The sequence below is a fragment of the Paramisgurnus dabryanus genome, chromosome 4 (assembly GCF_030506205.2).
Source record: "Paramisgurnus dabryanus chromosome 4, PD_genome_1.1, whole genome shotgun sequence".
Lineage (NCBI taxonomy): Eukaryota > Metazoa > Chordata > Actinopteri > Cypriniformes > Cobitidae > Paramisgurnus > Paramisgurnus dabryanus.
This window is the reverse complement of record NC_133340.1, coordinates 19383863-19399415: the sequence shown is the minus strand read 5'-3', so window position 1 is coordinate 19399415 and position 15553 is coordinate 19383863. Positions and strand designations below refer to the sequence as shown.

At 38.3% G+C, this 15553-nt stretch overlaps 1 protein-coding gene across 1 annotated transcript; it reads right to left on the bottom strand.

Moving 5' to 3' along the window:
* LOC135752376 (uncharacterized) lies at positions 1 to 15047 on the bottom strand. Its single transcript, XM_073814502.1, has 4 exons — positions 14654 to 15047; positions 5651 to 5723; positions 2216 to 4458; positions 1 to 1138 (listed from the first exon to the last, which is right to left on the bottom strand). Exons 1-4 carry the CDS (start codon positions 14907 to 14909, stop codon positions 1104 to 1106), a joined length of 2607 nt encoding a protein of 868 aa, XP_073670603.1. The 5' UTR covers positions 14910 to 15047; the 3' UTR covers positions 1 to 1103.
* Between the last annotated feature and the right edge of the window lie 506 nt (positions 15048 to 15553).

Below are 15553 nucleotides of genomic sequence, written 5' to 3'. Positions count from 1 at the left end.
TGATGTTGAATCAAATAAAGATGCTTTATTGAATAATTTTAGTTGCACTGTCAATGCTCTGAGTAACTTTGTCTGACTAGAAGCAGATTAAGGAGGTGTTATTATATCAAACAGAGAGTGGACACTTAATGTTTTACAACATTATAATGAGGTTAATAAAAACCTTGCGATCTAGTCCATCGGAGACTCAAATCAGCATTTAAAGACAATACAGCGGCAACATAAGATTTCAATAATATTAAGAAAAATAATGTAGAATAGAATAACTAGATAGAATAAAATATGTAAGGGAAAATGTATAGGCAGCAGGTTGCAGAAATAACTCCCGATACTCTGATCATGTATCACACTGAAGGGGCTTATTTTGCGATAACAACCTGCTGCCTGTGTACACTATCCCGCTTATTACACGGCTATTTACCTCATAAGTCTAACAAGGAATATTTTATATTGACTTGAAATATATTTAATTTGCTAATTTTTAACGAATGCATACCTTTCATGAGAAAAACGCGTTTACTTTTGGTTTTAAGATAAGACCATCAAATGTCACGAGCGCAATACTTGGTTTAATCACTTATAATGCTGGAATTTGTTAAATTGTATCTGTCAAAATGATTCGGAGCATCCGTGTAACCGTATGTTATTTGCTTTGAGCGGTAGTTATTTGAAAAGAACGAACCTTGGAATGTCATGACTGGCCAATCAGAATCTAGTATTTTAGAGAGCAGTGTAATAAAACATATTAATTAAAATAAAGGTGAATGATAAAATAAATGAATATGTAAGGGATAATCAACAAATCGTGCATTTAAGGATTTTAAATGCATGACACAAACAAAGAACAACCTGACACGCTGTGCTGTAGATTAACAGCAGCTCCGGGAACGTGAAGTAATGCTCAGATCTCATTGGTCAACCAGGGAAAAAGAGGGGAAATTTGACACAATGGTCAAAAAAAATAACATTCGCTTTTCGTCGCAACTAACCGAGGTCAATGTAAAGTCATTAATAATAAAAGCTATTGTTTTCATAGCATGTTATAGCATGCAGAATAGGACCACACGGTCAGTCTGGAAAGTCTTTTAGATGCTATGATGATTTCAGTCTATTTGTTCATCAGTATGTTCCTTCTGATTAGGGGTGTGACGGTCATTATATAACCGTGAGACCGACGGTTATAGTTGAACACCGTCATTAGAACTCTATAACCGGCAAAACCGTGTTATTAAAATATTTTTTTTTAAACATTTTTTATCATAAAGAATTTTTAAATACTAATTAAAAACAATTGTTAACAGTCTGTGTTATACGGCCCCTCACGTTCTCACGCAGTGAAAAATACAGAGCGGAGCAGACACTGACAACGCGCTGACATACAGGACAAACCAGGTTGCTTTTCGGTTACTTTTGAGATTAAACATATTAAACAAAGTCTCACCTTTGAAATCATCTCTTCCTTCTAGTTAATTTATAGCATCAAATAAACATGAATGACCATGAGAAGGAATGTTGTTTTAACCGCGGAAAGGCGTCAGTACTCTCCGCTTTTCAAGTTCAAATCCTCCCATGCTAATCTACTAACTCTCTTGAACGCACATTCACTGCTAGTTGTCTTGCTGTTAGTTTTAAAGAAACGTAGAGCAAGTAGCTAATCAGCGTCTAGTTTATTCAAACGCCGGGTGAACACTGTGCAGCGCGTCTGCGGAGAGCGTTTGCTGCGCGTGGCCATTGTGCTTTTACACCGGCTGCGTTTAATAACAATCTCAAGTTCACATTACTTTCTTTTACCTGCATTTATGAGCAAAACCTCTTCAATACGCTTTTAATCCACATTGTTTTCGTGCTGTTCTGGTCCGTGTAATGACCGATATAGACACAATTACAGACATAAAAAGCCCAATGCACAAATCTGTTTCTATTAAGATTATTAAAATAGATGATAGATGAGAGAGTGACAACGCAGTCTTCTGGCAACAGTGTGTTTTTTAAATATTTCATTGCTTTCTGTTAAATTGTTCAAAGTTATTACTGTTTAAAACACACTTGGCATCACATTCATGATTTGATGGTAAAATGACACTTTCCCGTCAATCCACGAGCATTTAAATGAGCAAAACGCCCCCCACCGACGGTTATGTTATGAACCGTCACATTTGACTCACGTCATAACCGTCATCACCAATTCTAAAACCGGCACACCCCTACTTCTGATGATTTTGAAGACTTTTGGCATGAGTGAATTTCTTCTCACAGATCAAGCAGACGTAAGGTTTCTCTCCTGTATGAAATCTCTCATGGGCTTTTAAGGAACCTGACTGAGAAAACATCTTCTCACAATGAGCGCATTTGTAAGGTTTCTCTCCAGTATGAACTCTCTGATGAGATTTAAGGTGACCTGACTTTGTAAACGTCTTCTCACACTGAGAGCATTTGTAAAGTTTCTCTCCAGTATGAAGTCTCTGATGGACTTTAAAGTCAGATGAATAAACAAACGTCTTCTCACAATGAGAACATTTGAAAGGTTTTTCACCTGTATGAATTATCTGGTGTCTCACTAAACTGCTTCTATGATCAAAACTCTTCTCACAGACATTACAGTGATGAGGGTTATCTCCAGTGTGAAGTTGCTGATGGGCTTTAAATTTACCTGAATGAGCAAACGTCTTCTCACACTGAGAGCATTTGTACGGTTTTTCACCTGTATGAGTTCTCTGATGAGTCACTAAATGTTCACGTCGACTGAAACTCTTCTCACAGACATCACAGTAATGAGGTTTCTCTCCAGTGTGAAGTATTTGATGGGCTGTAAGAGTAGTTTTACGATTGAAACGTTTATCACAGTGTGAACATTGAAAGGGTTTCTCTTTAGTGTGTAGTGTTTGGTGTGATTTTAATTGACTTGAATCCCTAAAGTTTTTTCCACATTCACTGCACTGATATGGACTGTCATTGGTGTGTGTAAACACATGTTTCCTCATATTATATTTTTGGCTGAATCTCTTCTCACAGTAAGGACACTTGTATGGTTTTTCTCCTGTATGAATTCTCTGATGAACATCAAGACTTTGTTTGCTGCTAAAGTAATAGCCACATTCAGTGCAGTAGAAAGGCTTTTCAGCATTGTGTGTCCTCATGTGAACTCTCAAATGAGATAAGGAGCCAAAATCCTCCCCACACTGCTCACAGTCAAACGTCAGCTGCTGCTGCTTCTCTCTGTGCTCTCCAGTATGAAGTCTCTCATGGGCTTTTAAGTGACCTGACTGAGAAAACGTCTTGTCACAATAAGCACATTTGTAAGGTTTCTCTCCAGTATGAAGTCTCTGATGACATTTTAAGTTAGATGAATAAGCAAACGTCTTCTCACACTGAGAGCATTTGTAAGGTTTCTCTCCTGTATGAAGTCTCTGATGGGCTTTTAAGGAACCTGACTGAGAAAACGTCTTGTCACAATAAGCACATTTGTAAGGTTTCTCTCCAGTATGAAGTCTCTGATGAGATTTTAAGTTAGATGAATAAGCAAACGTCTTCTCACACTGAGAGCATTTGTAAGGTTTCTCTCCAGTATGAAGTCTCTGATGGTCTTTAAAGTCAGATGAATAAACAAACGTCTTCTCACAATGAGCGCATTTGAAAGGTTTTTCACCTGTATGAATTATCTGGTGTCTCACTAAACTGCTTCTATGATCAAAACTCTTCCCACAAACATTACAGTGATGAGGGTTCTCTCCAGTGTGAAGTTGCTGATGGGCTTTAAATTTACCTGAATGGGCAAAGGTCTTCTCACACTGAGAGCATTTGTAAGGTCTTTCACCTGTATGAGTTCTCTGATGAGTCACTAAATGTTCACGTCGACTGAAACTCTTCTCACAGACATCACAGTAATGAGGTTTCTCTCCAGTGTGAAGTGTCTGATGGGCTGTAAGAGTAGTTTTACGATTGAAACGTTTATCACAGTGTAAACATTGAAAGGGTTTCTCTTTAGTGTGAAGTGTTTGGTGTGATTTTAATTGACTTGAATCCCTAAAGGTTTTTCCACATTCATCGCACTGATATGGACTGTCATTGGTGTGTGTAAACACATGTTTCCTCAAATTGATTTTGTGGCTGAATCTCTTCTTACAGTAAGGACACTCGTATGGTTTTTCTCCTGTGTGAATTCTCTTATGAGAATCAAGATTTGCTTTGGTGCTGAAGTAATAGCCACATTCAGTGCAGTAGAAAGGCTTTTTAGCATTGTGTGTCCTCATGTGAAATCTCAGATGAGATAAGGAGCCAAAATCCTTCCCACACTGCTGACAGTGAAACAACTTCTTCTTCTTCTTCTTCTTCTTCTTTCTGTGCTCTTCTGAATGAAGTTTCTTCTCTTGTAAGGTAGTAAAGCTGATCTTACATCTCCTGCAGGTGAAGAGTTTCTGTTCTGTGTGTTTTCTCTCTAAATGTCTCTGTGAGCTCAATAGGGGTGGGCAAAAAAATCGATTCTTAGATGAATCGCGATTCGGACGTGGGACGATTCTGAATCGATTCACAAATGTCAAGAATCGATTCTTAAATGTTAGTTTACAAAATAACGTCACGTTATCAGAACCAAAAGGCGGAACTCAACTGGGGGAGCGGTGATGCACACGGACAACTTAAGAGAGCGCGCCCTGCAAGAGCGCATAGCGGAGCTTACAAGAGCAGAAGAGAAAGAACATTTTAAATGCTTGTAGGACTATACTGCATATATCTTTACATTGAATTTAGGGCTGTCACCATTACTCTATTCTTTTTGAGGAGTTTTAAAAAAAAAATCCTTGAGTACATGTCGAGTACTCCTTAAAATAGCGGAGATGCGGTTTAGTGAAACAAACAGAAGCATACAAATCAGCGCTACGCTGCCTCTCTCTCCCTCTCGTTTGCTCGCTCACACACACCGTGCGTGTGAATCAGGAACTGCGTGAGACAAAAATGCGCATCCATGTGAATTTTGGAAGTTAAAGACGACTGAGCTGCAGTGGCATGGCAAAACACATTTGAGAAGAAAGGCGCAGCAACTCAAAAAGACCTGCATGTTTCACAATTACTCCAAAAGACCATAATGACAATTTTGCGCGTGGAGCAGCAGTTGTGCGATCTACCGGCATTGCCTTTGCGATCGACGTATTGGACACCCCTGCCCTAAACCATCCGCAGACTGTTTAGATATAACATGAATATACTTCTGTAAAAATATGCACATAGTTTGTTATTCAGTCGCTGGGTGCGCTGCATTATATAAATACAGTAATACTGCCAATCACTGTGTATAATGATGATGATTAGACGCTTAACGTTCGTGGAAGTTAATGCCGGTTAACATATATAATTAATATGTCACGTTAAATTAATATTTTTACTGGTTTTAATGTCTTACAACGGAAACAGGACATGTATGTATATAAGAATGACATTATTTATCCCTAGTTGCATTAAAGTACAGTATATGACAGTTCAGAGACTAGCAAAAGCGCAAACATTAACCTGGCTTTGAAAGCAAATGCGATGTAATGACGTCACATATATGCAAATTAGTACGTCAAGAATCGATTCTGAATCGAATCGGGACCCTAAGAATCGATTCTGAATCGATTCATGAGGGTCCAAGCGATTCCCACCCCTAGAGCTCAATGTCTCTCCACCGGTGATGCAGGAAAGAGTCAAGGATGTTATTTCTCCATCCAAACATAATTCACTCTTTACATCTGAAAGAAACATAAAACAATTAAATGATTTTTTATTTACACAAAGAAGGATGAATTGAGATTGTGTATCTTTCTCTATATTCAGAGACAGAAGACAGCTGGGTCACTGCACATCAAATAAACCAAATTATGTTAACAAACACAGCTAAAAACATAACTAGTGATGAACGAAAAAATATTAAATTCAATGCATTGAGTAATCCACAATTTTGTAGTACATCTTTCACAATCCGACCGTGATGCATTAAATCTGGGAATAACCATCGGATGTCATGAAGAAGGATTTATATAAAGAAATAAAGTATAATCTATATGAATATAACCAGTTATGTGTATCAATTAGTTTAGCATTATGTACTCAGGTTGTTCTTTTACCAATATGCTAGGGGTGTGCAAAAAAATCGATTCACATTTGAATCGCGATTCAAGCTTTGCCGATTCTGAATCGATTCATAGAATTCCAAAAATCGATTCATAAATTTTTTTTGTAATGCCGTTTTACTATTGTCCTGAAATGAGTTTATCTCAGTATTCCCATAGATGACGCTGCGTCGTATTCACTCTGACGCCTGCACACTCGTCACAGTGTTTCCCACACATTGACTTTACTTGGGTGCTGTGCTTAGTTATATTAACAAGTGCCCAAGTATTTCTGGCGTCAAATTAAGTCTTTTTTGTTTTTCTGTGATGATGACACTCTTTAATAATGACATTTTGTGTGCGACATGATGAGCTCGGTGTCCGTTCACGTGCTCTCTGTTTCGCAATGAATTGGGATGCGACGCGAACAAGCTCGTGTCACATTATCCTTCATGTTTCTGAACTTGAGCAGAGTTTTACCATTAGAGGACTTCACTGAGCACCCGCGGACCGTATTCCGGGTTTGTATTTGAAATGGTCAGCCAGGTCCGGGTCAGTCAAAGTTAAATTACTTCGGGTCCCGAGTCTGATTAGTGAGTAAAACCCGAGTCGATCGGAGAATGACCGTGAGCGCTACCGTGCTAAAGCTCGCGTGCAGTTTCAGCGTGCCTGCGGTTTCTATGGCGATAAAAACGGGCTCTTTTCTAACATTATTAATAAACCATATCTTTTCCAAAATCTATTGCACTGAACGAGCAAAGCTCAAGCTGACTCAAGATTTACAAAACGCAAAGCTGTAATGTAAAGTCCCCTGTCACTGGGACAGCAAGAAGACTTTTGAATCTGAAATAATGAGTGGATTTAGCTTTTTTTTAATTGGCAAGAGAGAAATAGAGAGGGACTTTCCTTGCTTCTGCTCTATCTAATAGACATAATAACCATTATAACACCAGTCACATTTATAATCTATAGACCTGCACTGTCTATCATTCATATTATATTATTTGTATTTAATAGAGTTTGATAAAAGGGTTCATCTAATTGCTTCATATCAGTTTTTATTTTTGCATAAAGACATAAAGTAATATCAAACTACATTTAATTTGTTGTGTTTTTTTCTTTAAAATTGTATATCTCCTACATTCAGTCACATAGGAAGAAGTAAACTACATTTACATACTGTGAATAGTTTTTTAAAATCAAGAATCGTTTTTGAATCGAAAATCGATTTTGAATCGAATCTTGAGCCTAAGAATCGGAATCGGATCGAATCGTGAAATTTTCTGAATCGTGCACCCCTACAATATGCATTGCAATCATGTGTTGGAGAAGAAAGGCATACATTGTGAAGGTCTACCGCATGTCAAGGGTCACAGAGGGTCTTAATATTATGAGTAGCCCCCGGGCTAAAGGGCGATTTATAGTCGTGCGTAGGTCCAACGGTGTAGCAGCGACGGCGTAGGTTCCGCGTCGGTTTTCATTTATACTTGTGCGTCGCCGTCCGCGTCGACGTGCAAAGACACGCGAAACCGCTGGTTGGCAGTAATCACGCGTGTAACCACAGTAGCAGCAGAAGTCGTCACAGAAGAAGAAGCTAAGCAAGTAAACCCACAAACGAAGAAGAAATAGCAACTTGTTGTGTATAATTTGAGAAGACCAGCAATGATGGAAGTAAATAAACAGCGACTTATGTTTCAGTTTGAGTTAAATCACTCCTCAACTTGGCTCATCTTTGTTTTCACCGTCTCAAACGGAAATACCTATGACGCTAGGGGTGTAACGGTACGCAAAAATCACGGTTCGGTGCGAACCCCGGTTTTGAAGCCACGGTTCGGTTCATTTTCGGTACAGTAAGGGAGAAATGCAAACATTAAACTGCAGGTTGTTTATTACTTTAAACTTTTTTTTACAATTTGTTTACACTTTTTTAAACACTTTATTAAAGTATAAAATATATATAAAATGAAAAAATAATAAATAAAATACTACTGCAAAGTTATTTTTTACATTATTTTATAACAGAAGGTAACTCTTATCTTAACCTTCTCTTAAACTTTTTCTACTAAAACCTTGAACTAACAAATTCAATTCCTGAATACATTTATGAACTATTAGCCTACATTTTTGCCACTAAAAATTTTCTGTTTTGATTTATTTTGGATTGTTTAACTCACAGAATTGAATTGGCTATGTACCATCTCTGTATAAAAATAATATTACTGCTCTATGTGTAACTGCATAGCAAGCAACATGATGATATATTTATTATACACTCATTTTGAGATTAGTGAGCTGCATACATAGCCATCTTTGATCTTTTGCACGTTTCTCCTAATCTTTGCTTGTGTCATCAATGTAAGCTGTGACTTTACTTACGAACCCCTCCGTAGCTGAGTAACAACTGAGTAAGCCCGGGTTACAGCTCTTCTCTGTCCCGACCAGCTGATCGCATTGTGACAATGATATGATTGACGTGATATGCAGATGAAAAATCTGATCACGCATTCCTTATTCTTGCTGTCACAGAAAGCGCGTCTCATGAATGCGTAGCAACGAAAGACGTGCATCCTCTCACGCACTTTTGAAAGAACAAAGCAGCGCGTTGACACGCGTTTAACATGCGCTTTTAGATACGACACGTAAACGTTTACATCAATAATCAAACGGATATACAACTAAGTAAATAAAAATCTTTCTGCGGGCCGAATTATGTTATATGTTTGACAGAAGACTTGCGCTGAACGCGGAGACTTCCGCCACTTAATATGTTCGTGCGGAAACGCACGTATTATGTTCCGCACAGGCGCACACAAAATACTTTCGGTGCACGTGCGCACCGTGCCGAAAGCCCTGAACCGAAACGGTCCGGTTCGAATACACGAACCGTTACACCCCTATATGACGCAGTTTTTTTTACCTGACGGGAGGGGTTCTGGTGGACCAATCACAGCGCTTACGGTCCGCGTAGAGCCGACGCGCTGTTAGAAATTTTGTGAGGTGCGCGTCAGGCTACGCAGAGCTACGCACAGGCTACGGATAGCCTACGCCGTAGCTACGCCGTAGGACCTACGCACGACTATAAATCGCCCTTAATGGGGCATGGGAAATAGACACTCAGTCTCAGAAACGATGACCTAGGGCAGTGTTTCCCAACCTTTTTTCTGCCACGGCACAGTTTTGATAAGGAAAAAAATCATACGGCACACCACTTTCACAATAAGAATTAACAGATCTGCATAAACCTGTATTGCAATGCTTAAAGGGACACTTCACCCATTTGCATTAAGCTTTGTATAGTTAGAACCCTAGTCATGTTTTTGAATGGTCATGCATCATTTTCTCAGTTGCCGCTGAGACAGGAGAAATACAGATTTCAGTGTTGCACTTCCTTCTTTCAATGATGTAAAAAGCATAATTTTGCATCATTGAAAGAAGGAAGTGCTATATCTTTGTTGAGGGAGTGAGACTACAAACACCCCTTTTCTCTGTCAAATAGGCACCAAATTCGAAATGTATGTTACATTTCGACTACAAATATGAAACACTTTCAATATTAGAGGTGTGAATCTTCACTGGTTCCTCGATTCAATTCGATTCCGATTATTAAGTTAACGATTCGATTCAATTCGATGTTACGATGCATCATGATGCATCACGATGCATCACGATGCATTGCATCCTTTTTTTTTAATTACTGCACATTGCTACATTTATTTTGATGAATGTAAGAAGTCAGATACAGTATTTGAACTCCTTTGTATTTTGTTTTCTTCAAGAAGTATACTAAAGTATACTACTTAATAGGAAACAAGACAAACTTGTTCTGTAAACAGCAAACAACAGCAGCATTTAAAACTAAAACATTAGGAAAAACTAAAAGTGCATAATACTACTGTCAATTAAAGCATTATCAACACTTGCATTCTTTAGCAGCTCAGGGTGAAAACGGTTAACGTGGTTTCTTAGATTAGTGGTATTGCCTACATATTTTATTTGTGCATGGCAGGCTTTACACTAGAGCTGAAGATCTTTGCCCGAACCCGACGGGACCCGTCGGAACCCGACGGGCTCGGGCGGGTTCGGGCTTTATTTCTAACATTTTACACGGGCTCGGGGCGGGCTCGGGCTTCCGCTCCGGCTTTGTGAGGTAAATGAGCAGTCAAGTTCAGTAGCGCAGGACCGCGCTGAAGCCATTTATTTAATAATTTTCCTAATCAAAAACATGTAGTCTAATCTTGGTGAGTAAAGGTTTTTCAATGTATAACTAAATATTAATTGAGTCTTAAATACATAATTTAGACAAAGGATATAGACTAATGTTGGCAGTAATGGAGAGAAGTGCCGACGCAAATCCCACGGAGCCTTTCTCTTAATTTCGTTATTGCCAAATACCCATCTTAATTCAGAATGTATTATCTTAATTTAATTCGTTAAGAAATAATCTTTTTATTGGCCTATTTATAGTGTATTGCATAGGCATATTTAGAATGAGATGTTACAATGTTACAGATGACTTATTTTATTTCTTTGTTTCAACTTCAACTTTGCGTGTAGATAATTAGTAATGAATAAATAATGTTAAAACCTGTGTAAATTTCTCATTCTTTACAAAAGCTGTGTGTGTGCGCACATTTAAATAATGTCGTGCTGTAAACGGGTTCGGGCTTTTAAAAAGCTGTCAATCTAAATGTACGTTCGGATTCGGGCTGCATTATGTCGGGCTCCGGTCATTTCGGGCGTGTGTCTTGTCCAGTTCGTGCTTACCAGCATGTTCATAGAAGCCGAAATAAGCCCAGACATCGGCTTTTAAAATACCCGGTGCATTTTTTATCACTCGTTTCTCACAACCCTCTGCCATTTTTTCTACCGCCACATACCTGTACGCGACGAATGATGTAAGCAGGCTAGGGGTGGGCGATAAACCGGTAGACAAAATTAACCGGTAGAAATTTGTCAACCGGTAGAGATTTTGGACTATCGTTTCTATCGAGGTTACGTGCCCACGTCACGCTCCTGTGCGTGTGGTCGCGAAAACGTAACGTTTGTACACGTATTTAAGCACTGCAGTTTTAAAACAAGTTATTTTAAGCCATTGAAACACAGACAACAGATCTGTATGCGTGCGTTCTTTCTGTGTGTCAGGAGCGGACAAGTCGCGCAACCGCTGCTCTTTCTGTCTGTGAGGAGCGCGCAAGTCGCGCGACCTCTGCTTATTAAGCTCGTGAGCATTTTTCCCGCTTTATTGGCCTTAAATACACATATGCGTCAAAATTCCCGTCTTTGCAAGCATCATCATAAACACGACCAGTAAGGTCTTAAGAGAAAGTAAACAGCTAAAAGAGAAAGCGCATGTGTAACAGTGTATTGGATCCGGACTTTGGTCTTAAAGGGGAAGTTACCTAATTTTGCTCCTGTCTGTCACTCGTGTTAATCAAACAGCATTGAGAAAAAAATCTCTCGCTCCTGATTAAATCACTTTTCTACCTTAAATAAAAATATATATAGGCCTATACATACATGCATAATTATTTATTATCATTCTTATTGACTGTGTATCTTCAGAGAGCTTGAGTTTTGTTTGTTTTTATCTTCTTTCTATGCTTGTATATGTTTTTTGTGAGAATTATGAACATTTCTATGGTATTAAAGATTTAAACCTTATTAAAACATAAAAAACTCTACCGTGATACATATCGTTATCATGATATAAAATTAATCCTATTGTGATAGAAGATTTTGGTCATATCGCCCACCCCTAAAGCAGGCTATAATCGATTATGGGTTATTACTGCATCGATGCAGAATCGTCCACCCCCGCATCGCGATGCATCGCACAATCGATTAATTGTGACACCCCTATTCAATATAGATTAATGTTTCAACGGGTGAAATGCTCCTTTAAATGACTTGTTAAATAATACACTGTATTAAGCTTAGTATTCACATTAAATGTAAAACTTGATCTAGTTTTTATGAACACTAATGATATCCTGGCTGGAATTGATGACAGTGACACACACAGCTGTAACCAACTCGGCAACCTGGTAGCTAGATTCGGGTGCTTTTTCAAACACTGTGGCAGTTAGTGATGCTCCGATCAATGCCAATCTCCACAAAAAAAAGCACGGAAGGGAGGGGGAGTGGGAGGAGTTAGCTTCGCTCCGTTTGTTTGAAAACAGTTCAAACATCAACAAAAAGTGACGTCTCGCAGATTCGCTTAGAGCGCCTTTAAGACATTTCCTGGAGCTGCGTGTCATCATTCAATTCAATTCAATTTTATGTATATAGCGCTTTTCACAATAGTTAATTGTTTCAAAGCAGCTTTACATTAATAGGAGTAGTGAAAAGCACAGAAAAACGACAGATAGCACAACATAATAGACGATAGCATAAGCAGCTAAATTTTTTAGCCAGGGAAATTAAAAAAAAGTCCTACGAGGAAAAAACCCTTGGGAGATATATCAATATATCAGGTTTATCAAAGCCATTAAAAGTACTATTTTTGATGGTTTGTTGATCAAGAAGTACAAAGTAGATGAGGAAAACTAGGATTTCGTGTGTATTCAAAGTGCCGCCATTGTAGGGCTGCAGCTATCGATTCTTTTTTTGTAATCAATTAATCTAGCACTGAATCGATCGATTAATCGAGTAATCGGATAATTTTTTGTGTGTTTTTAAACAACCAAAACAAATAATGCATAACGAAAATGACTTGGCTGTAAAATGTTCAAGCATTTGGCTTTCATTTCTAAAAAAACCAGAGGTATTTGGCTCCAAGAAATAAGCCTATTTATTTCAATTTTTTACCCATTTAGTGTTTATAAGTGCCAGTGCCAACAATTAAACACTTTAATTTATTAATATGCACAACAGGTTTCATGCTGTAATCTAGCCCTGACATCAAAGTAAATATCTGGTTTATGTACATTTCTACACCTGCAGCATTTACCATTAGGCTTTTAACATATAATATATCATTTCTGGGGTGAGCCTATTTGCTATGGTAACAACCTGTGTGTATGTGCGTACGTGCACTTGTGTTTGTGTGTGTGCACGCGTTCTGTGCGTGAGGAAGAGTGACACCCCAGTCAGACGTTCAGTTGCTTCATTGCATTTTGGTACTGCAGAAATACATACATTACTTTTCAATAGAACGCTGCATTTGGTTTGCATCACTTGCATTGCGGTGCATTTTAGGTTAAGAATCCGTTCGAAAAATCACAACATCACGTCCCGCTGTATACAGTGAATGCATGCTGAAATTATTGTTGCGTGGCTACATAAAAGTTTAAGCATATGTGATGCATTGCGCGATCGGTCTGACTCGCGTGAGAGAGAATAACTTCCTTATGCTAAACTCCAATAAGACAGAGATTATTATTATTGAACAGAATATGTCAGATTACAAGTTGCCCATATATGATTGCACTGTGGTGCCGTTTTTTGGTACACACACCTGTAGTGTATGCGTGCGTGTGAAGGGGTTCTTTTTTAATCTATACTGTCCTGCAATTGAACGTGAATACGTTTACTACTTAAAAACATCAAAGCTAAACATCATATCTAGTCAAACCGCATAACGACATCGCTACAAATACAGTATGGGATTAAAATCAACGGAAGCTACGTTACCTTGTTTCATCGACGCTTGGTGAAACAGCAGTGGATGTTTTCGGTTCAGATGCTGAATGTAATGATAATGTAATGATCCCAAACTTTAGACAGTCTCTCTCTGCCGTTTATGGACATATTCGCTCCGCCATCGCGCCAACTAAATTCAAAATGTACCACGCGCTATGATGTGCTTCCTGAACATTGAACAACGGTCCGTGTGAATCAGATCTCGTCATAGGAATTTAACGAGGCTTCGAGGCAGAATTTTTGCCTCGAGGAATTTTTTGAATCGAGTAAATCGAGTAACTCGATGAATCGTTTCAGCCCTACGCCATTGTTGTTTATAATGCGTGGAATGGTTCGCTGTAATTTGTGGAGCAGATTTATTGCATACTGCAGAGAAGGAGGACTGGCGTTTATCGCGTTTTGTGAAAAAGGGAGAAAAGATAACAGAATAACACGGCGGAAATTGGATTTTACGTAAAATGAATGTACTTTTTGATACTGACCTGATACACTACTGATTTTGGTGGTAACTCTTTTTTTTCAAAAATGGCGTTTATTGCGTTTTGGAACCAAACTCTTCATATAGGGTTGTCTACCCACAAACTCCATGTAAAATTATGTTTTTCTATATGAATATAACCAGTTATATGTATCAGTTATATGTAAATAAATCCGCTCCACAAATTACAGCGAACCATTCCACGCACGCATTATAAACAACAATGGCGGCGCGTTGAATGCACACGGAATCCTAGTTTTCCTCATCTACTTTGTACTTCGTGATCAACAAACAAACAAAAAGTGTCTTTTTTACAAGCCAACATGCCTCAAAAAGACGTCAATCTCTCCTTTAAGATTTTTGACCTTCTTTTTGTTTGTTTGTGACTTTAAACTCCATTTTATCAAACAATGACATGAATAAAAATACAACTATAATTGAGGAGACATACCTGAGAGAATAAAATCATGACCATCATTATGTTTGTCTTCATATTTATCTGCTATGGCTTCTGTTATATTCTGCATTTGGTTCCCACTGTCCATCGGTTTGACTGAACACATCTTGAGTTTGGTCTGCAGGATCTGCTGCTGTTCTCCAGCGTTACAGACAAAATCCAGAGACTCTGTGGAGGTTTGATCAGTAGATTCCTCATCCTGTAAGCCCTGATCAGTTTCTGATTTACAGCACATCTCATCTCTCATCATTAACACTAAAATACACAGAGACAAGACTCTGTTTACACTCAATAAAACACTCAAGAGAGAAAAACACTGAGGACACACAAACACATCACACGCGAGCTCTTTCTTTCTTTCTTTCTTTAGAGGGTTTAGCGGCGGACTAAAGAGCTGCAGCGCCTCCTGCTGTACTGGAGAGAGAAGACGCTGCTCTGTTTGTCATTTGTCTCTGAAATTAATCGCATTTTAAGATTGAAAACTCATAAAGATTTGCACACGTATTAGAAGTTGAAGTTACGTTTTTTTTTATCTGTTAGTGGTTTCAAAATTAAATGTGCAAAAACAGCACATGAAGCACTGCTCTGTTTGTCACTTGTCTCTGAAATAAAGCGTACTTTTAAGGGCATAAACATGATTGTTTTCATTCAGGTCATAAAAGTTGTATCCACAGCTATGAGGGAATTTATCATACATTAAACATAAATTTCCATCTCTTTATCCAACTTATGCAAGTGGCAGCCATAGACATATACAGTATAGTCAGCTGCAAATAGGGCTTAACTTGACCCCCCAAAAATTCTAACACAAGGTTTCTCAGTGGTTTACAATAGTATCAGATGTACTTTTTTATTTGTACTTTAATTTACAAAAAAAGTCAATTGTTGTGTGTT